This window comes from Papaver somniferum, chromosome 2 (assembly GCF_003573695.1).
Source record: "Papaver somniferum cultivar HN1 chromosome 2, ASM357369v1, whole genome shotgun sequence".
Taxonomy (NCBI): domain Eukaryota; kingdom Viridiplantae; phylum Streptophyta; class Magnoliopsida; order Ranunculales; family Papaveraceae; genus Papaver; species Papaver somniferum.
This window is the reverse complement of record NC_039359.1, coordinates 158,420,489-158,431,147: the sequence shown is the minus strand read 5'-3', so window position 1 is coordinate 158,431,147 and position 10,659 is coordinate 158,420,489. Positions and strand designations below refer to the sequence as shown.

Below are 10,659 nucleotides of genomic sequence, written 5' to 3'. Positions count from 1 at the left end.
TTCTGTACGATCCTCTAAGGACGACAGTTTTGAGGTTCCACCTTGTTCATGACACAATGAGGAGTTAGCCTTTATAGGGTGGATATAACGAGGTGTATAGAATTGTACAGAAAACTCCTCAGCATGGTAGAAATTGCACACTGAGTCTTAGATAATATCTTTATCCTTGTAGTTGTCTAAAGGTTCCATTCATGAATGAACATCTTTCATATCCCTTACGTCAAAGTGACCGTGGATCCTGTTGATGTAACACATTTTAGTTATTCATATCTAAATTATACTAAAATATAAAAACTATAATAGGCTTAATTCATATATCTTGATGCGCCTCGTCTACGATAGGAATTGGTCACATAATTTAAAACTAGTGTATCTATGTGATACACCAGTTTTATTAACAAAATTCTATCTTGATTAATTGAGTGCAAATTCAAGCACCCCCTCAAAACAGGCGGCACATTTCCCACCTTCTTATTGGTTGTTTCACTTATTAGTTCTCAATATCCCCTAAATATCACTACATTGTTATTTATTTTCATGTTTCTAATATATATAACAAATTAGAAGAATATAAACAATTAAACATAAGGCAGTTGAAACAATAACCAGTAGGAAGGTAGAAAATGTGCACTCAGTCTCGAGGGGTACACAAATTTACACTCTGAAAAAATCTAATAAAAAACTTACAAATTTACGTGGGGTGATGATACATCAATCATATGCAAGTTAGGTGTCTGTTCGCAAGTGTCATGGTGGTGGTGTCCATCTAAAACCTCAATCCATTAGAATGGTTGACCGATTAAGCTAAATGCCATGACTCAGACACCCGAAATGAAGTATCGTGACGTTTTCAAGCCATTAGAATGGTTGACCGATTAAGCTAAATTCCATGACTCAGACACCCGAAATGAAGTATCATGACGTTTTCAATCATTTTCTTAAATACGATGACACATTTGAATTTTGTCGAGATGTCACTGTATCAACCAACCAGCATCCCTGACTGAATTATTATTAATTGTACACCAACATTGTTAAAATTCTCGCAGAATATACTCACCATACTCAAAGTAGCAACGGTAATCAAAACCAAAATTTCAATCGAGTTATGTGCATATATATACTCTCTATAGTTGTTAGAACCTATTTTCCGAGTGCGATTCAGAGCCTATTGTCCAAATCATTAACAGAGTTGAGTGGAACCATATAGGCTTTAAAAGTGGTTATATGGGATAAGGAGGAAAGATTCAAGAATAACACATACTCTAGAAATCACAAGAAAAAAAAGACTTGTTAATTTTAATACTATTTTTCATACATGTAAACATTTTTAGCTTATTTGGATCTACATTCAGAAATAGTTTTTCGACTTTAAGAAATAAAAAGAAAAAAATAGTTTAGTTGTATTTCAGAACGACTTCTTAAAAGCAAAAAGATCGACCTTTTTCATCTTGCTCGCAACTTCTATATCTATCCAAACACTCTAGTCTCATGTAACAAATATGACAGGTCACCCTTAGATTGGATTCGAGGCTATATTGACTACTACATCGACTGCAAGTTGAATAAGCTATGTCCTTCTTTGAGACATTTATTCATACTTATCTTGCTTGTAACTTCTATATCTATCCGAACACTCTAGTTCCATGTAACAAATGAGTCATCAAGACATTTATTCATACTTGTATTTGTCTTATTTCGGTAATCTTTCTTTTTTTCTTGTCGGATTTCTCGCTATTGTACTTTTACGATATGTTTTTGCTCCTTTGTATTCTCTTATTTTCGATCTTAAACTCTTTGTAGCCTCGGATTTCCATTAATGAAAAACATTCCCGGTATATCTCAGCACGTGGACAGATCGGGGAAAAAAGACATCAACACAGGGACAGATCGGGAAAAGGGCCGTTGAAACCCTCGCCCGGTAATGGCTAAAACTTTCTCATCTCAAACTCAAACGCACATTTGTATGTGACACGTGTCTATAAACTTAAGCTATTTCTATACTCCTATGTGTACGTTATAGATCTCTCTTCCGAAATACATAAAATTCTAGGGTTTTAGCAAAACAAATCAATCAAAAAAAAATGTCTCGAACCCTAACTCGAGCTTCTACTTCACTAATCAAGCAATTCCTGGTTCATCCACAGAAACCCATTCTGAATCAACAACCTCAAAAACTGTTGTTAACTCAGAAAATCACTCCAAATCTTTTCCCATCTTTTCAAAATTTTCAAAACAACAGGATTTATTCCCCAGAAAGTGAAGAAGAAATCATGAATAGACTTTCTTATCAAGGGTTTTTGTATCCTTGTGGGCTTCCTTCTCTTCGATTCTTCTTACCTGAAGGTACTCCCCTTTATCAATTTTCAGTTCTCTTATTGTTTTTCATGGACATTCATTTTTAGTTTTGCTTTTGGTTTGAGGATTTTAGGGGATTAGTTTGGATCTTCTTGTTCATTTCTATTAGTTTTTTAGTTATGGAATCTATTGATTTGTGTGTATGAATGTTAGGGGCAAACTGAAATAATGATTTAAGAAAAACCCAAATTCACATGGAATCTGATGATATTTCCTTAGCTTATTTTTTTTATAATTGTATTGGAACTGTGGGGATGAGTAATAAGGTTAAGTGATGACTGATCCACGGTCTAACTAGGGAGTATAGACTTCTAGATTGTAATTTTCATTGCCTGAGAGTTATAGGTTAGGGACATGTTATGAGATTATGTCATGACTGATAGACATTCGGGCGCGAGTTACTGATTCTTCAACTGGAAATTCATTTATAGTTAGTGTGGAAGTCAATAAGTATTCTAGCAACACTGCATAACGACTATGAAGATGGACTTCTGAACTATACCTAATTATGGAAATTGGTCACACAAGACTGCAAAGAAGCTAGCACATTTTCATATCGTGCAGTTCATTTGTTTGGATTGACTTTTCCCTAAAAACTTATTTGAAAAAGTGTATATAACTAACAATATCAGAACGTCAATGACCACCCACAGTCATCGTGATTCAAACCCACTAGCTCCCTTCTGCTATGTAAAATAAAACAAACCCTGCACACCTCTATCTTAATCAGCTACAAATCATGGAACAGTAATTAAAACCATTTTTTTTTATTTTGTTTGGAAGGAACTTAGTTCATAGCATTTTCTGTGTTTCTTGTAGTTTGTTTGACTGATCGAGATTCTTACTGACCAGCTGAAAAATCAGTATCTCTTATGCGTCAGCTTTTATTTGATAATGGCTCATTGTTGGGTTTACTACTGCTACTGTTGTTATTGTTGGTTTTACTCTTGCTGAGTTACCTGTAATGCTTATATTTGTCAGTATTGGATTTGGTGAACTCATTACCTAGGTGTTGGAGAAGGTATAGAAAACCTTACAAGTGAACTAAGAAATAGCCGCGTTTCTTAGAAAATAGGCACGCTGTAACAACTAAAAATCTTATCTAAATTATGACTCAAAAGATTAGCAAGCTCGGTTAATAGTGTATCTGGTCCCAGCTTGTTGCACACCTTGTACCAATATGAGTTAATCTGGTCTCTGTTTGTTGAGAGCCGTGTACCAGTAACGTCATAAAGATTATGTCATTATAAAGTTGAAATTGGTAAATCTGGTATGACCTTGTTGGGCACCTAGTACTTTGAAATTGTTACTCAGCACTATATGAATTGGATGATAAAGGGGAAGAGTTGGTGGGTGTCTTCAACTTTTCTTTCATCAAGGTTGAACACTTTTTGCGTCTCCCTAGAAGTTCAAGCCAGGTTGACTACTTTTTGCATCTCACCTTGCCTACCCTTGAGCCGAGCTGCCCCAATGCAACTCTTTGCTAGCCTTGCTGCAGGGGCGGCTCTGTATCAATCTAGAGTCCATAAAGACTCTATGAAGTATGGACTCTGATACCACTGTGATAGCCAATGTTAGCTAATTATGGAAATCGGTCACACAAGAGTGGGAAAAATGCTAGCATTTCCATTTTCTTATCATGGAGATCTTTTTGTTTGGATGTGACTTTTTCCCTTTGAAACACTTGAAAAAGTGTGTATCAATATCAAAACCTCAATGATCACCCACAAACATTATGATTCAAACCCACTAACTCCCGTTGCCTATATAAAACAAAACAATAGAACCCTTGCACTCCTCTATCTTTATCAGCTAGAAAGCATGGAAAAGTAACTAAAATCCCCCTCTGTTTTAGTTTGTTTGAAAGGAATCAATTTTCCTTTTTTTTTCTTCTTTTACTTTGTTGGACTGATCGGGCAGAAGAATCAGTATCTCTTGTTATCTCCCACGCATTAGTTTTTGTCAGAAAATGGCTCATACTTAGGTTTAGTATTGCTACTGTTGTCTTTATTGGGTTTACTCTTGCTTAGTAAGTTGTAAAACTTATCTTTGTCAGTATTGGATTTAATGAACCAATTACCTAGGCGTTGGACAAGGTAAAAGAACCTTACAAGTGAAAAAGTTGCTTGTGAATCTTGCCTTCTTCATCTTTGATTAGGTTATAAACCAGAAGTGCAATTATAATAAAAGTTTTCACCATGCTGAAAAATCCGAAAGAGAGACTCCTTAGCATCTAGAGTTGGATTGCTCCCACATTAAATTATATGACATTTTCTTTCTTGTTTTGTCTCCTTCCTTTTAATTGGTTGTCTCATCTCTTTCTTTCACAGTTGATGATTCTTCCTCAAGCGAGCCACTGTCCTTGCTTCCTAAACGGACATACCAACCTAGCACGATCAAGCGTAAGCGTAGACATGGATTCTTTGCCCGGTAAATTGCACTCTTAGTCTTGCCATTTATATCTTTCCTTGTGGTAGTTATCACCATGTTAGTTATCCATTTTAAAACTCATGTCTATTCTACAACTTCTAGCTTTATCAAAAATTTCCTCCTCAACTAGCTGATAATAGTTTAATTTAGAAATTTCAGATTGACTTCACTATTATGGGGTGCTAAATTTGGGCTAGCAACATTTTTGTTTACATGATAGATTGTGCAGGGTTGTGGACCATAAATGATGGGACACTTCATAGAACATTGACACATCTGAAATCTGCATCAATTTCAAAATCGAATCATCTTCTAGCATGGCAGCCTACTTTAAGATCACTTGTTTTTTTTTCACGAGTACTGTGACTCGGGGTACCAAGCAGGATTTACTTTATCCTATATATCATTTTATTATGCCACTGACTTCTCTTCTTCTTTCGCAAACAGCAAGGCGACAGTAGGTGGTAGGAGAGTCCTTGCACGCAGAGTAGCAAAGGGTCGATCAAGGATCACAGTGATATAACTCAAAGCTTCTCAATAAAGGTCCAAGAAAATGTTAGGCTAAATCTTCCACCGGCTTGAACACTCAACACTTACTTGGTGTATAGAGTAAATCAGTAGATACTATTTACTCATTTGCAGTAACTCAACCAGCTATGTGCTTCAAAGTCAAGATGGAATGTCCCATTTATTTATCTTTGTCAGATGGTGAAAATGCTTTGGTTGAACTGTTTAAACTTAAATCTTCACTGTTTAAGGGGATTGTTACTTCTTGAATGAGATGGTTTTTCCAATACCTTTCGATTATATGTTTAATTTTATTTTTTTCTTCATTTCATGTATGTTTCCTGTAATCAATGGTTGCACTTGGCTGTTTTGCATACATGCCATCAGTCAGATACATGATGAGTCAACCCCATATCAGACAACGGTAAAGAGCAAAATACAACCATGTGAAATTCATGTGAAATGCTGTTCAAAAACACAAAGAAACACTTCATGTGGAGGGGATACCACATCAGCAAACTGCAAATGACACATGTCCTGACTACTGTCCTTATCCTACACCAATATCAACCGAGTCACAACCTGAGTCAGACCGATTCATCACTGAGTCAGACCGATTTAGGTAGTTTCAGATTCCTTCTCACACATGTCATGACACACATCTAAATCATTTCTTAAATATTATTCTTTCAGTTTCAACCTCCAGAATCTCATACATCTCACCAAGTCATTTTGCAATATTGCATGACTACAAAGAATCTCATCTTTGTTCTGATAGGAAAGATAGACTCTGGCACACACACTTGTGCAGCTGCAAGGTGGGTCACAGAGAGACTAACAGTTGTTCAGCAAAAGATTTGCATTCAAAGAGAGAGCAAAGCCCAAAAGGGGTTTGATGTGGCACCAAAAGGCACAAGTTCCATTACAAATGGCAAAACTTTCAATGAAATGTGGCACATAAATCCTCTTTCCTATTTCACACTCTATAAAACAGAGAAACCAAACCTCCTCTCCACTCTCCAGCATTTCCAATTCCAATCTCCACACACACACACACATTTTTTGACTCTCTCAAACAAAAAATTCTCTAAAACCCTTTAACAAGAACCCTTTAATATGGAAGGGGTTACAGTGAAACAAGAGGAGGATATTGTCACAGTAGTTGGTGATGGTAGTAGTAGTGTATGTTCATTGAATTCAGCTTCACCACGACCAACAGCATCTTCTTCTTCTATGGTGGTATTGCCAATGGAAGGATTACATGAAATTGGTCCTCCACCATTTTTGACAAAAACATATGATATGGTTGAAGATCCACATACTAATTCAATTGTTTCATGGAGTAAAGCTCGTAATAGTTTTGTTGTTTGGGATTCTCATGATTTCTCAACTACTCTTCTTCCCAAGTTCTTTAAACACAGTAATTTCTCTAGTTTCATTCGCCAACTCAACACTTATGTAAGTATCATCACTGATTTTCTTTTCTTATTCTTGGATTATAATTCTTGTTGTTTTTGTGAATTTGGAAGAATTTTGATCATGGGTTTCTTGGATTATGCCTGAATTGCACTTTTAGGTTTTTGTAGAGTATGATTCTGGTTGTGGGTTTGTTGAATTATCATGTTTTTGGGGGTTCTAAGCTGGTCATATTTCTGGACTAGTATCTTGTTGTGGATTCTAGGGTTTATGGGTTTAGTTGCTCATTTGATTATGATTCTATAATTTGTAGATGAAAATGTATGTTTTTGGATGTTGGGTTTCAATTGTTGCAGTTGTTCTTGCTTGATTTTGGTATAATGGCCCCATGTGTGCATAATTTGATGTGTAATGGTTGCAGGGTTTTCGCAAGGTTGATTCAGAGAAGTGGGAATTTGCAAATGAATGGTTTCTAGGAGGACAGAAACACCTACTGAAGAATATTAAGAGGAGGAGACATATTTCGAAGAACACGCAACAAGGAGGTGGTGGTGGTACTGATGGTTGTGTTGAGTATGGAGGAGGACTTGGATTAGAGAGTGAAGTGGATACATTGCGAAAGGAAAGAAGCTATCTAATGGTTGAAATTCTGAATCTTAGAGAAAAGCAAAAGCGTTCGCTGGACGAATTAGTGTCTATTCAAGAAAGGTTGCAGGGGACAGAAAGAAAACAGCAACTGACAATGTCGTTTTTAGCTGAAGCTTTCAAGAATCCTGCTTTTGTCCAACAGTTGATTGAAATGAGTGAGAAGAAGAAAGAATTAACTGGTGGAGTTGCTAAGAAGAGAAGATTGCCACCCTCTGGAAGCATTGAGAATTTTCAAAATGAACTTGTTTCGGCTGCGATGGATACAGTTGAGCATGAACATAATGTGCTTACTCAAAACCAGAAGATGGATTCTGGCACATTTAATGCAAACTCAAGTGACATAGATGATAAGTATTGGAATGAATTGCTGATTGATGATTTCATGGGTGCTAACAAAGCTGAAAATGTTGACGGACATTCTCCTTTGGAAATCGATGCTGAGGTTGAAGATTTTTGGTGTAAAAGTGTACATGGCTTAGTGGAGGAAATGGCCTATCTTGGATCGACGGCATGAAGAAAATTGATGAGTGCGAATGGGATTTTGCAAATCTACTTGAATCTCAGCGTGGGTACTTCACGAACTTGAACTATTTCATACATAAGAAACTGATTGTTGAGGCAAAAATACTCGTGTTTGTATATAAACTGGATAAGTATCGGGCTCGTGGCATATAGAGCAATAAAGGGGTTGTTGGTTGCTGATGGAGAAGTAAACTAAAAGGGATGCACTGATCCAGGCTCTACTGTATGTGCCTTCAGTTGTGTTGATGGGTTGTTATAGAAGCTTTGCTGTGATTATGAAGAATGCTTAGATTTGAAGAAATTATCGATTACATTGTCAGGATTTTCTTTGGTTTTGTAGGTAGGATGAGGTGATGCAGGAGAACATAGTAACATAATTCAGCAGAAAATGATAGAGGCGAAAACAAAGGGACTTGGGGAGCATACTCTGTATTTGGTAATACTACTCGATTAATCTCTTAATTAGCGCATTTATGTATGTACAGAAGAGTCATAAGTCTATAATGGTAATGATCATATGTTTGGTCTGTGATAAAATTGTTTAACTTGGGGTTTTATATATCAGTAAAATAACGCTCATTTCTGTTAAAGCTTGAATTTTTGCATTATTACAGATTAGGTTCAGTATTTACTTCTTCTGTTGGCTGGTAATTAGAACTGTTTTTATTGGTCAAATTTCAGACTATTGAGACATGGTATCCTGCCTTCATCATATAATGGGTTGGCTTAGGTTTCTTTTTTTCCTTCCTTTCCCGACTTGGATATTATATTTGTGCACTGACGCCTGAATTGCAAGCACTTATGCCTGACAATCGGCCGCCGCAGCTCATGAGTTCGCTTGGCAGCTGCGGCCGATTAGCCAAGTTTGCAAGCTTGTTTACAGACCCTGTAACATTTTGAAGTCGAAATTGTTTATCTGACTGGTCTCAGCTTGTTGAGAACCTCTTGCCAAGTAAAATTATAGAGTTGAATGGGTAAAAAATATTCCGACCACAGTGGGAGTCGAACCCACGACCTTTTGATCCGAAGTCAAACGCGCTAATCCACTGCGCTATGCGGTCTTTGTTGACAGACAATGTAGCTGCCCAATGCAAACCTTTCTTTCTTCTGAATTTCACATGGGACATAGTCGGTGAGGATACCATAAAACGGAACAATCGTTTTTTCATTCTACAATGTAACCTCGTCTTGCCGTGGAGTACCCCTACGTTTCCTCGTCTTGAAAAGTGAACTAATTGTATTCCTCTTGTTTCAAAAGTGAGAATTGATATGGTTCTCATGATATTTGAAGAATGAATTCAAGAAGAAAGAGATGAAGAGAAAACAATTATCACTATATTTGAATGTGTAAGAAGAATACAATATAAGATATTACATAAACAATTCAGACATATTTAATGTGTCTAGACAGTTTGACCTCTATAGTCAAAGTCAATTGATTTAACTTTGACAATACTGAATATTCCTAATAGCCCCTTCAAACTGATAATTGCAGGCACTTATCAGTTTGAAAAACAGAAAAACACAGTATAACAAACATCTACTTATTACAAGACCTCAACACAAACATCTAAAATGAATTGCAAGACACAGCAAGCTGACAATTCTCAATTGAAGTATCATCAACAGAATCAGTAGAAATAGAGTTTGAGTCTTCACATATTGTAGTTGCAGAAAAAGAAGAACCAAGTAGTTGTTGAAGTAGTGAAGAAAAAACAGGAGCACATAAACCTTTTGTAAACAAATCAACAAGATTCTGTTCTGATGCTATATGCTGAACAATGAGAAAATCATCCGCAATAAGCTCCCTGACAACATGATAATGTATCTTTATATGTTTTGTCCTGTAATGAGAGACTGGATTAGCTGACAAGTATATAGCACTAGTGTTGTCACAATACAGAGTAATTGGCAGCTTTAATGAAATATGTGGTTCATTAAACAATGAGGATAACCATTCCAATTCAGCAGTAACAGCAGAAAGACACTTATACTCTGCCTCCGTTGTTGATCTAGATATTGTGGGTTGCTTCTTACTAGACCAAGACACCAAAGAAGAACCTAAAAATACTGCATAACCCCCTGTTGATCTTGTAGTCTCAGGACAGTTCCCCAATCTGAGTCTGTATAAGCTGTTAATGTTTCAACATCTCCCTTTTTCAAAGTAATACCATATCCAATTGTACCCTTAAGATATCTTAGTATTCTTTTCACTAACTGCATACGTAACTCAGTAGGAGCATGCATAAACTGGCTTACATAATTAACCCCAAAAGAATTATCAGGTCTTGTTAAACAAAGATACTGAAGCATTTGTACAATAGTCCTATACTATGTAACATCTGTTAAAAGGGTACCATCTGTAACTGAAATTCTAGGACCTTCAGCCAAAGGAGTAGAGCATGGATTACATTCTGTCATTTTAGCCTTGGATAACAACTCAACTGTGTATTTCTTCTGTGTCAGCTTAATAGCATCTGATGTTCTTATATCTTTTAGGCCTAAGAAATAGTGCAAATCACCTAACTGCTTCATTGAAAAAGATGAAGCCAGAAACTGAACCAATTTATCAAGAAGAGCATTTGATGAACCAGTTAATATAATGTCATCAACATATAATAAGAGCACCATCAATTCTGATCCAGTAAAATAAACAAACATAAAGAAGTCTGATACAGCTCTAACAAATCCAAAAGAAATCAAAGCAGAACTAAATTTTTGAAAACAAGCTTTTGGTGCTTGTTTCAGTCCATACAAGCTTTTCTTCAAGTGACAAAC

General features: G+C 36.3%; 2 protein-coding genes and 1 non-coding gene across 5 annotated transcripts; 2 read left to right on the top strand and 1 right to left on the bottom strand.

Moving 5' to 3' along the window:
- The first annotated feature begins 2,040 nt into the window (after positions 1 to 2,040).
- Positions 2,041 to 5,621, top strand: LOC113349559. Its single transcript, XM_026593533.1, has 3 exons — positions 2,041 to 2,346; positions 4,689 to 4,788; positions 5,236 to 5,621. Exons 1-3 carry the CDS (start codon positions 2,085 to 2,087, stop codon positions 5,309 to 5,311), a joined length of 438 nt encoding a protein of 145 aa, XP_026449318.1. The 5' UTR covers positions 2,041 to 2,084; the 3' UTR covers positions 5,312 to 5,621.
- Positions 5,622 to 6,411: 790 nt separating this feature from the next.
- LOC113349558 (heat stress transcription factor A-7a-like) lies at positions 6,412 to 8,449 on the top strand. 3 transcript variants are annotated; one of them, XR_003360255.1, is made up of 3 exons: positions 6,412 to 6,753; positions 7,133 to 7,924; positions 8,222 to 8,449. XR_003360255.1 is itself a non-coding variant. In XM_026593532.1 (2 exons), exons 1-2 carry the CDS (start codon positions 6,412 to 6,414, stop codon positions 7,871 to 7,873), a joined length of 1,083 nt encoding a protein of 360 aa, XP_026449317.1. In that variant the 3' UTR covers positions 7,874 to 8,449. The 3 variants fall into 3 exon arrangements, 1 of the variants encoding a protein (XP_026449317.1); XR_003360254.1 differs by having other exon boundaries at positions 7,133 to 8,104; XM_026593532.1 differs by having other exon boundaries at positions 7,133 to 8,449.
- A 419-nt stretch (positions 8,450 to 8,868) lies between these two features.
- Positions 8,869 to 8,942, bottom strand: TRNAR-UCG. Its single transcript has one exon. It is a non-coding gene; the product is annotated as a tRNA-Arg (tRNA).
- Positions 8,943 to 10,659: the final 1,717 nt, after the last annotated feature.

Excerpts from the sequence above, each read along its gene's own strand:
- LOC113349558 (XM_026593532.1), top strand. The coding sequence starts at position 6,412 with ATGGAAGGGGTTACAGTGAAACAAGAGGAGGATATTGTCACAGTAGTT. Across the intron at positions 6,754-7,132 it reads TTCGCCAACTCAACACTTAT|GGTTTTCGCAAGGTTGATTC; the intron begins GTAAGTATCATC and ends TAATGGTTGCAG.
- LOC113349559 (XM_026593533.1), top strand. The coding sequence starts at position 2,085 with ATGTCTCGAACCCTAACTCGAGCTTCTACTTCACTAATCAAGCAATTC. Across the intron at positions 2,347-4,688 it reads TCGATTCTTCTTACCTGAAG|TTGATGATTCTTCCTCAAGC; the intron begins GTACTCCCCTTT and ends TTTCTTTCACAG. Across the intron at positions 4,789-5,235 it reads AGACATGGATTCTTTGCCCG|CAAGGCGACAGTAGGTGGTA; the intron begins GTAAATTGCACT and ends TTTCGCAAACAG.